The sequence below is a fragment of the Lipotes vexillifer genome, unplaced genomic scaffold (genome assembly GCF_000442215.2).
Source record: "Lipotes vexillifer unplaced genomic scaffold, Lipotes_vexillifer_v1.1 scaffold871, whole genome shotgun sequence".
NCBI lineage: Eukaryota > Metazoa > Chordata > Mammalia > Artiodactyla > Lipotidae > Lipotes > Lipotes vexillifer.
The window spans coordinates 289,932-301,209 of record NW_006771782.1 but is presented as its reverse complement, the minus strand read 5'-3'; the positions used below and the strand labels follow the sequence as shown (position 1 = coordinate 301,209).

The 11,278-nt window shown below is 51.2% G+C and overlaps 1 protein-coding gene across 1 annotated transcript; it reads right to left on the bottom strand.

Annotated features, from left to right (window-relative positions):
• Nucleotides 1–1,965: 1,965 nt before the first annotated feature.
• Nucleotides 1,966–9,922, bottom strand: MON1B (MON1 vesicular trafficking associated B). Its single transcript, XM_007447139.1, has 6 exons — nt 9,856–9,922; nt 9,482–9,639; nt 7,288–7,608; nt 5,931–6,750; nt 5,417–5,564; nt 1,966–2,252 (listed from the first exon to the last, which is right to left on the bottom strand). The coding sequence occupies exons 2-6, from the start codon at nt 9,627–9,629 to the stop codon at nt 2,043–2,045; spliced, it is 1,647 nt and encodes a 548-aa protein (XP_007447201.1). The 5' UTR covers nt 9,630–9,639; nt 9,856–9,922; the 3' UTR covers nt 1,966–2,042.
• Nucleotides 9,923–11,278: the final 1,356 nt, after the last annotated feature.

Here is an 11,278-nt window from a genome sequence, read left to right as displayed (position 1 = left end):
GCAATCCAATGTGCTCATTAATATGATGGTTTAAAGAGTGTGTAGGAAAGGTGGTCAGAGATAAATGAAAGGAGGGCCAAGAGTCGAAACAGTTGATACAGAGTGATGGGTACAAGGGCATTCATCATGCTATTTCCTGTGCTTTGGTACATTTTGAAAATTTCTATAATTAAAAAAAATGCTAGTGGCTAACGGGATCATTGTCTTGGGAGATTTTCTTCTTTTGGCTAGACCTAAATTTCTAACTCCCTCTAGGAAAGTTTTGTCTTTCCTCTCACTGGGGTGTGTGGTGTCAATATCAACAAAATGCCCTGGAGAATTTTCTCCAAAGAAGCCGTCTGTGGGAATGGCCATTCACAATTAAGATTTAAGAGTCCATGCAAAGTGTGATATGGGCTGGGTGTGAAATGATGATATTGGGGAATTACTGTTAATTTTCTTAGCTATGGCAGCAGTTGAGTGGGTTCTGTGAGACCATCCACCCCTCTTTTGTTTGAAGAGATGCATACGGAAGTATTTAGTCTATTGTTTACTTTAAAATACGTAAGCAATATAGCCAATAAAGTTGACAGCAATTAATGGACCTGCTGAGAATATACATGTTATTTATCTGCACTTTGTTGAAAAGCTTTTGTTTTTATAAAAGGCTTACAATTTTTCTTCTTTAAGTACTGCTATCAATATTTCATTACTGTAAGGGCACGAAGCCTCCCTGCCTTCTACCCTGGCCGGCAGAGGCCCACTTGCCCTCACTACCTTCAGCCTCCTCAGGGACTACCGGCGGCGCCACTTCGGAAAGCTCCAACTTCCCCGCCATTTTCCAACGCTCGCACGACTGGCGCGCCTGCGCTTGGGGCGATGATTGGCTTAAAAAAAAAAAGTCACGTGAGGGCGGACAGGCTGTGCAGAGCGCACGCGTCCAGTGCGTGTCTGTGCGTCAGTTGACCAGGGTGAGGAGCAATGGGCTTTCAGCTCCCAGGAGGGAACAGCCCAGAGCCCCCGAGTGACAGTTGGCCCGCACGCGTGCACCACGAGGCCTGCAACTCCAGGTTAGAGGAAAGAAGGGCAAAACTAGGGTATTGGTCGTTGGCGAGTGAGTGCTGCGTGCACGCATGGAGATTACAGGCAGGTCTCGCCATCTCCCTCTCTAGGATGCTTGTGTTGTGCAGGTTGTGCAAGCCTGGGACAAATGTCCGTACGCTATGTGGTGGTACGCGTTGAGTCCCTTTTCGTTCACGAATCCTCACTTAGCCTATGAGAGGTTAGGTATCTCCATTTCACGAGTGAGTAGAATGAGCCGTGGAAGGTAAGTGGATCTATGTAGAAATTCTGGATCTCAGCCACCGTGTGAAGTCAGGTGCTTTGTCCCGGGTTACACAGACAGGTAGACGCTGGAGGCCATCTTCTCGCTAATGCTGGCAGCAGCCAACACTGATGGGGCCACTCTTGACTGGGTAAAGGCGAAGTGCACGAAGCACAAAGGAATGTCCTTACGGGGGTCGGTTTTAGGCTTTTTATGTGCAGTTTTTTTCTTTAAAATATCTTCAGGCTGTTTCTGGGCGCAGGCTGGTCCTGCATTCCAATTCCAGAACCCCTGTGGGCCACCCAAGGAGACCCTGGCCAGCCCTGGACCCTCAGGGCTGAGATCCCGTGGGGGAGGCAAACCCCTGATGCAGGACGGAGGGTGTGGTGCCCAGGACTGGAGCAGACGGTCCCTGACAGAGGCTGCAACATCATCCAAGTGAAGGAGGTGTGGCAGAGGGAGGGGAAGCGGGAGTCCTAAGGATTTCCCCACCGGAGGGGCAGAAGGGGGCTGGGGACGCAGCCGGCTCACCTGTGTGCAGTCACTCTGCCACGCCTCGCTCGTGTGTGGGCAGCCCTCCAGATCTCGCTCCATTGCCCGGGGAGACAGGGACCAGCCACAGACACCACCACCAGCAACCCCCCCTCCCCTGCGCCCCGGCCCATTTCCAGGGTGGAGACAGGAAGTAAAAGCCAAAGATGGTGGTTCCCCACACGGCACAGTCTGGGAGCTCCGCCTCTCAAGGTCCAGTAAACAGGCCGTTATGGGAAGCCTGGTCCGTGGAGACAGCTGGGGCTGCTGGGGGCGTGGAGTACTTGGGTGGGTAACGAATGAACAGACGATCCTCCTCTTTCTTCACCCAACGCAGGAGTTTGGTCACTACGAGGATGGCACCTGCCTTGGTCACCAGGGGGCTGAGGCAGGTGTACAGCTCAAATTTGGAGGTCACCTGGGGGTTTGAGAGGAGACAGGGTCAGCTGGGCCGGAGCTGGCCATGCCCGGTGCTGTCCACCCCACCCTAGCCCCATACCTGTCCCGTCTGGAAGGTGCATCTGGCAGCAGCTCCTCCTTGGTGCTGCCTGGTCACTGGGCTAAAGTGGGTAAGCTGATGCTGTCGTATCCTGAGTGGGCCAAGGGACCAGCGAGATCTAGTGGCTTCAGCTGGGTGATGTTGGCTCTGTGTGTGTGTGTATGTACACCCTCTGGACCTCAGTTCACTTATGTGTGCACTGGGGATGGTGACAACAATGCTTAACGTTTAATGAGCAATGGTTGTATACAAAGTCCTGTTCTAAGCTCCACACACCTGTTTTTATCATCTGTAGCCTGGGCATAATAGGAGGATTAACGCAATTTAATCTTCATACCAACCTGAGAGGCTTAACCTGACCAGGTCACCAGCACCTTTCCACATCACCTCTCTCTGCTCTCCCCCTCGCTCTCTCTGTTCCAGCCACTCTAGCCTCTCCTTGCTGTTCCTCAAACATAACCAGGCTCAGCCTCACCTCATGGCATTTGCACAGTCCTTTCCCTCTGCCAGGTGTACTGTTCCTGGAGATACCCACACGACCTGTGACCTCCCCTCCTATGTGGATGTCATTTCCTGACCACCCAATTTAAAATCCTGGGCCTACCAGATCTTGTTTTTGAAATACCGTCCTCCACTGAAACGTACAAGGGCTCATTGGACAGATGGCCAATTTCAGGACTGGCACAGCGAAAGTACAAAATGAGCTTGGAATATCTTGTGCCAGAAAGTAAGAAGTGCTTAAGCAGTCATGCAGACGTGTCAAAAAGATACAGGGGCCAGTCTGGCTAAATCATGGCTCCTGCTGGCTAACTCAGAGACAATTTGAGCACAAAAATAAATGAAAGGAAAAGATTTTAGCCCACTGAATTCAAGAAAATTCCATAATATAAAATTCAAAATTCAACAAATAAATAGGAGCAGGGAAAGTTCTTCCATACAGTAGAATCTCAACCAATAAATGAAGTTATGATGGAGTCAGAAAAGTAACCATCTGGTAAATACCAGAGAAACAACTGTCAAAGGCAAAAATCATTCATGGATATTAAAATTAGTGGAAGAAAATACGGTGAAAAAGAGAACACTGACACAATCACCACAAGATATTTACTAATTACAAAATCACCACAAGATATTTACTAATTACAAAGGGCAAAAACACCTAACTTTAAAGTGGAGAAACCTGGCAGCTACCACCTTAATGAAGTGATAGAAGTTAACACCATCAATGGGGTACAGTGACATTGTGGTCCTCCCGATATGAAGCAGAAAAGGACACAACATCACTTCTGTGATATACTTGCCCAGAATGCATGACCTCAATTTAGTCTTGATAAAATATTAGAAAAACCCAAGTTGAGGGACATCCTACAAACTAACTGGCTGGTACTTTCTAAAAGTGCCCAAGTCATAAAAGACAAAAAAAAGACTGAGGAAATGTTCCAGAACAAACGAGGCTAGGGAGACACAATAAATAAACCTAATATGTGATCCTGGACTGGATTCTGGACCAGTAAAAGGACATTAGTGGGACAAGTGGTGAAGTCTGAATGAGGTCTGTGGATAAGATGTGATTGTACTGATGTTAATTCCCTGATTTAATGAGTTCCTGTGATTATGTTAACATCTGGAGAAACTACATGAAGGACCTATTTAAAGTAACTTTTTGTAACTTCTTTGTAAGTGTAAAATTGCTTGAAAATGAAAGCTAAAGAAATTTTTTTTTATTAAATAAAATTCTCAACCTAGAACAATGCCTGATACCTAACAGGCATGCAAATAAATGATTTAATAAATATGCACTAAATAGCAGAATCTAGGGGAAAGTGCCATTTCCAGTGGAGTCATGTGACCAAACTCCCTGAAGCTGACCTTGAATAGACCCATAGGAAGTGAGGACAGGAACCCTGAGGAGACCCCAGAGAAGGATACCCCAGGTGGAAGGCACAGCAGGGGACCAAGCTTGTAGTGTTCAAGAGTGCTGGGAACTCATGGAGTCAAAGCTCAGCTGGTACCTGCAGACACGTGGGCGGGGCTCATGGGAAATCAGCGAGCACAGTGATGGTGGATAACGGGGCCTCTTGAAAGTCAAAGACACTCTACTGGTGGCTAACCAGGAGACATTCTACTGTAGACTGGTGGTTTGTCTACAAGTGTCAATGCATGTGTCTAAAAAGAAGAAAACTTAATTTCTGTTTTATGTGAAGAACAAATTCAGATTTGGCACTTTTGTGTTTTAAGTGCCTAAGAATGGAAAGAGATAATTAAAGAGTGTTTAAGAAATTTAAGATCATGAACTGTGAGAGTCCTAGGCGTAACTGCTAAGAATCTTGGAAACAGAAAAAGAAGTTGAGTGTCTGTCATGCAGTTTCCTTAAGCTACAGTGAACACCATCTTCTCTCTGGAAGAAGACAGAAACTAGGAGCAACTGTGCATGGTAATTTTCACTAAATTCTTCTAAGAATATTTACCTTGTTTACAACTGGATTCATTTATTCCTTCTAGTATTGACTGGAATACTCCAGTCAGATACAGGAATTTTTTGTGTAAGTGTAATTTCAAAAATTTCCACATGATGGCAGAAGATCCTAATATCTGGAAACACATTATTGAATGAAATTCAGAAAACTCTGTATTTCAATTTTACCTCAAATAGTATGCGTCTTTTCATATTTCTGCTAGTAATTTTCACACTTGTATTGTCTGATAGAGACAGTTATTGCTACTTAGAACATTTTAAATGTTTTCAGTAATTTTAAAATTTTAAAAATAAATTTGTTTTTCCAGAAAAAAAAAACAAAAAACCACCAGACTCTCTACTGGTTGTTTCTCTGGTATTTACCAGATGGTTACTGTTGACCGAGGGAACGGTCAACAGAATGATGGAACTAAAGGTTCTGGACACTGCAACTGCTGGGTTTCACAGACACACGGAGTGGCCAGGACACTTCTGGAGGCAGAACCGCAGCCCAGGCCAAGGCGTGGTGCATCTGAATGAGGCTATCACAGCTGGACGGGATACAGGGGAGGGAAAGAAGGCTTGAAGTGGGGCAGTTAACTCCTTCAGAGCCCCCCACTCAACTCACCCAGGCCAGCAGCGTCTCCTTCTCGGCCACGTGGTAAATGAGGCGCAGGGGCCGGGAGGTGTTGTGGAGGCGTGCGTGCAGGCGGTGGTACAGGTCGGACAGGCGCTGTCGCTCCTCCTGTCTGCTGTATGGGGCCTCCAGCTCGGGGCTGCAGTGATGGACGGGGGTGGGGGACAAGGTCAGTCTAGGGCTTTCGTGGCTGGCCTATCTCCCCTCAGTCTAGAGAGTTCAGTTAAGTTAGGAGCTGAGCCTCCCCCATTAGACTGGAGGCTTCACAGGGCCTAAGCTCCCCATCAAACTTGGGGATTCCTTAAGTCCTGGGGCCCTCCTCTCCATTAGAACAGGGGAATTCTCGAGGTTGGTGGCTGAGCCTCCCGCATTGGGCAGGCCCATTCTATTGCATCCCTCTAGAGCATGGCTGGCTCGCTCTCCAGACTCATGTCTATGAGTTGCCGAACCTTCCAGTTAGATAAGCCTTCCTACCGGGCCACTTGCCCGCAGGGTAGGGGCCCACCTGGTAAACTGGGGCAGCTGGCGGTGATGGTCGGGGATGTCCAGCGGCTTATAGAGGAAGTGCCGGAGGCCGGCGGCCTCCACAGCCTGCACACTGTAGGCCGAGGTACCGGCCAATGGGGTGTTGGAGAAGCTGGCAGCCTCCCTGAGGGTGCGCATGGCCCCAAGGGAGTGCATGCCGTCCTCAACCAGGCGCCGGCAGGTGGCCATGTCGTGGAAGGCCTCGGGGTCGGTGCCAAGCAGCAGCAGGCAGACAGGCATGGCGTCCAGGCGGGCCACGTAGGCGTAAAAGAAACCATCGGGATTGAAGCGGGGCAGGCACACAGGTGCCCAGGCCTCGCCCGCCGCAAAGGCCGGTGCCCCCACCCAGTCCAGCAGCAACTGCAGGTCGGCTGGGTCCAGCCGGCACTCGGCCAGCACAGTACGCTCCTGGGCTGCTGTCACCAGGCGACCGCCAACCGCCAGCACCGAGAGGGCCAGGCCAGGCGCCGTGCAACGTCGGAGCAGCGCACCCAGCGCATCCCGCAGCGGGCGAGCGAGAGGGACGCAGCGCACGGCGCCCAGCAGCAGGGCACCCGGGTCCCGCTCCACACTGTCCAGAAGCCGGTCTAGAGTGCGCTCCGAGCCGGCCAGCAGGCGGCGGAGGTCGTAGTTCTGCTTGCGCGCGAAGATGCGGGCCACGCTGGCACGTGTCAGGGTGCTCACGATCTGTGCGTGCACGGCCATAAGCTCCCCCCGCAGCTGTGCTGCTGACTGAGGTGTCCTTGACACGGCCACCAGCAGCAGTGGGCCCTGCTGCAGGAACACCAGCTTGTGGTCCTCTGGGGGAGGGAAGGGGCAGGGGGTAGAGATGCGTCAGTGGTGACAAGACGGGCTCAGGTGGGGCTCTTCCACCCTTCCCCGGAAGGCATACACTCCTGGTCCAAGCCCACACGGTCACTCTAGGGACACAGCACTAAGGTAAGGACAAACTGGGGGAGTTTGGACATTTGCAGAAACATGATGGGATCGTCAGGGAATCAGGCACACAGCATGGAGTGAGGAAGATGCGGCAAGGACTAACAAAGCTAGAAAGGCACCAACTCAGCCAAACAGCCCCCAAACTCACCGTCTTAGGCAAGAAGGAAATATCCAGCCAGTTACTTAGATCCCAGTGAGTTAATCACTCAGAACCCAGCAGGGCCAACAGACAGACAGACCCCTGGACAGACAGACGCCTGGCCAGCCTCCACACACACTGACTTACTCCTAACTAGCTGGATAGTTCCCCAGGCAGCCAGCCAGACAGACCTACTGCCGGACAGACAGCCATAGTCCCAGTCACTGTCACCTGTTCTGCCTCCTGCCCCTTTGCTCACCAGCATAGATGGCGCGAATGGCATCTCCTGCACTCTGCACAAAGGACACGAGAGCTGTCATCACACCCATGGTAGTTGACAATGCCTCCACGCTACCATACCGTGAGTAGATGGGCTTGCCAGCCTCACTCAGCACAAACACGTGCTTCCGCTTGCTGCGCCAGTCCTCGTCACTGGGGTCCCCGCCCTGGCCCCCTGAGCCACTCTCAGGGCCGCCCACGGGACTGTTCTCAGAGGCTGCCGGACCCCAGAGCCCATAGGTGCATGATGGAGCCTCGGACTGGAGCAGCAGGCCAGGTGGCTGGTCCTTGGTCTCGGATCCTGGAAGGGAGCCCCTGGTGAGTCATCTGCCTGTGGACTCCCATTAACCCCATGTGCCCACAGACCAACCAAATCCCTACCAGCCCTGCAATGACCCCCTGCTGCTGACACAGACCTCCAGGTGTCTCCTCTGCCCCTCAATGACATCCACTAACACTTAGGTTTCAACGATCCCCCTAAAACTCCAATAATCCCATCTCACTGTCATTACTGAACCCTTTACATCCCTACAGACTAATTATTCCCCTTTCAATAACTGCCATTCCCAAGTCTTCAAAGCACTCCACTGCCTCTGAATGATTATCAATATCTTCATTTTCAATGATTCCCCCATTAATCTCGGACCCCTCATTTATTTTCCTGGTATCTACTCACCCCTCAATAGCTACCATTATATCTATTAACATCTACGTCTTTGAATGTGCCCCTCACCACCCTAACCCCTTATTTATTCTCACTGATGTCCACTGATCCTAGTGACCCCATTGACTCTCCCAGTCTTGGTGATGACCACTAATCCAAATTCTGACATGATTATCCACTAACATCCGGATCTTTAGGACTCCCCTCACCCCCTATTCATTCCCACTGCTGTTCACTAACATTCCAATGACGCCACATTAACGTCACTAATACCTGGGTCTTCAATGACCTTCAATGACTGCCCCAACCCACAATTTAATCTACTCCATGTCCACTGCATTCCCAAGAATGACCACCATTAACCTCCACTAACATCCAAGACTTCCAGTGACCTCCACTGACTCCCCTGACTTTTATTCTCATTGATATGATTCCCCTTTATTCTCACTGATATCCACTCCCCTCCCTACAATAACCACCATAACATCCACTAACACACAGGACTTTAATGACCTCTGTTGCCCTTCACCATGACCATCATTAACATTTACCAATGAAATCCACAATTTCATTGCCCTCTACTGACTACCCTCCCACTTATTTTAGTTGATGTCCACTGATCCCCAGTGACAACCAGTGTTATCCACTGGCAAACTATGTATCAATACTTTCCTAATAAAATCCCAATGACCTCATATTCCCTCATTTTCTCATTGACAGTCCCCAAGTACCTACTCCCAATACTTGCCAACAAGTTCTCAAAGACGCCCCCCCCCCAATTACTGATTTTCAGTGATGTGTACTGATCCTTCCCAATGACCCCATTAACATCCACTAATTCCAAAGTGGTCAATGAGCACTCATTCCACAATGACTTCCACTGATCCTCCACTCTATACCTTTACACATACACCAGAGTCTTCAAAGATCTTCCTACTGGTCCTCTGACTCTCCAGATAATTTCATTGATGTCCACTGTCTCCCCATCAATGATCATCATTAACGTCCACTAAGATCTGGTTCCTTAAAGACTCCCTCCAACAACTACCATCAACTCCTCAATGATGTAAATATTCTGAGCGCCCACTGGCCCCCACTGATCCCCTTTCCCACCTCAATGATTTAAAGACCCCAAAGGGGTAAAAGGGGGACTGACTTCTAAATAGTCTCCCTTTGACCGTATTAACATTTTTTTGGTCATTCACTGACCTTAACATCCTCAATCCCTAGTGCCCCTCTCTAACCCCAACGGATCCCTTTCTGACTCTTCCATTACCTAAATTCATATCAACTCCCCAGTGAACATCCATTGACACCCACTGATTTCTTTTTCACTCCTCAATGATTTAAACTACAACGTGAGTACACAATGCCTTCCCACTGACCCAAGCTATGGTTTAAACTACCTCCCCGAGTCCCAAAAGGCTCCCCTCTGGTCCCCCATGGACCTCCCCCAACAATAACACCCCCTAGGGATTCCTTCCAAGACCCCAGTGAAGGGAATGCATACCTGTTTTCTCCACGCTCGCATCTTCAGTACCGGGTAGGTCCCTGCAAATCCCTCCACCGTCTCTAGCCTCCTCACTGGGGAACCGCATCTCCTCCAAGTCCTCCGCGTCCCCGGGGGCTGGGGCAGCAGTGCCTCCTCCGGCCTCCATCTGCACATCCCTGTGGGGGAGGGGAATGGAGAGTGACCCGCAGCAAAAGAAACTTCTTAAAGGCTGTTACTGAACCTGGCCCCCTTGTACACACTCCTGGGGCTCGTTTCCCCTCGCGTTTCAACAGGATGAGACATTCAAAAACACGGCCACATACTTGCAACCTCCAACACTTTCCGAAAAGGGAGGCTCTACCGAGCCTCTGGAAATAAAGATATATAAACACCTGTTTTAACTCCGTATCTCAATTGGCCAGGTACCATTACTTCCCGCAGCCGCGGAAGCATAACACTTCCGGATGTGGCCGCTCTCTTGCCACACTTCCGGGTGCGACGCGGCTCTGAAGACACTTCCGGTTGCGGACCTTTATTCGCTCGCTGGGCGCCGGACCCCTCTCTCCCGCCGCCCACTTGTGTTCCCTCACCGTAGAGAAGGCGCGCGCCACTCCCGGATGTACGTCGGATCTGGCCCGGAACCCAGAGCCCCTTCTGCCCTCGTTCCCACCGCACCCGCACCGGCGGCTAACAGGGGCGAGTCTGGGCCACTTCTCGTACCCAAGGTTGCCGGCGTGAGGGCGGCGCGGCTCACGTTCAGCCAATCCGGAGTACGGAGGGCGGCACTGCCTCCTTTATGGCCCAATCAAGCGAAGCCGGTCCCCTCCGACCGTTCCGCCCGCATTCCGTCGGCTTCGTATCTCCACCAATACTGTGCGTCGGATTGCTATTGCACCCGCCTATCCCTTGACTGATATCTCTCTGGACCCAATCGAAGATTCGAGCCTATTCCTCTCTTCACTGGAGGAGGTTCGCAGCCTAGGTCATGATAGATGCCCGTTCCTGGTCTATAGACGTGCTCGCCAGAACTGAGGCAACTTCACCCTCCTTCATCCACCAGGAAAGGCAGGGGCGTGAGGATGGAGTGGAGTCTGACAGAGAGAAAATGATTGACGGACAGTCGCCGCTTCCAATCGGAGTGCTGAGCGCAGGCTGGCCAGCCTATGGGACTCAGCTTCTAAGGCGAGAGGCGGGCCTCCCAGATGTAGGAAGTATTCGTGGGTGTCTGGGTATTCAGGCAGGCGAAGGGCTTAGCGGCCTCTGGAAAAAGGCAAGCGCGAGCCGTGGACATGCTCATGGCGCAGAGGGGTGAGTTTGCAAAGGCAATGTGTAGGTTGACCAGGGCCTGCCCAGACCGGCAAAAGGCCGAGCTGACCTCACTTCCGAAGATAGGGCTCTGTGGGCGGAGCCATGCAGATTAGGAGCACAGGCCTAACTGGGGTGCTTGTGGGCGAGGCTTTGGGAGCCTTCTGAGACCTCGTTGGTTGAGGAAAATGCCCCTTCGTCCTCTGAGCGCCACCACTGGCTGGACGAGGGTAGGGCAAGATGCCCGCCGCTGGGATCCGTCCACTGGAGGGTGTCTAAGCTAGCTTAGAGGAGTGCGCGGTCCGGATGATCCGATCTTCTTTTCCTGGGCTGCATCAGGCAGTCCTAGCCGACAAATTTACTGTGAGGGTGAGCGCAGATGTGGACGGGCCTGCTCTGGATTCTCCTTCTTTGCTCTGAATGTCTCTCCCCGCGACTCCTTGTCTCTGAGCCTCTTTCTCTCTGTGTGTCTGGATGTCTCTTTGCGTCTGCATCTCTGACTCTCTTCCG

What these genes read in the sequence shown, in the direction of transcription:
- MON1B (XM_007447139.1), bottom strand. Translation starts at nt 9,629, where the DNA reads ATGGAGGCCGGAGGAGGCACTGCTGCCCCAGCCCCCGGGGACGCGGAG. An exon ending in CATTCGCGCCATCTATGCTG is followed by an intron (nt 6,751 to 7,287) that starts GTGAGCAAAGGG and finishes TCCCTCCCCCAG; the next exon opens with AGGACCACAAGCTGGTGTTC. An exon ending in CAGCTGCCCCAGTTTACCAG is followed by an intron (nt 5,565 to 5,930) that starts GTGGGCCCCTAC and finishes CCATCACTGCAG; the next exon opens with CCCCGAGCTGGAGGCCCCAT.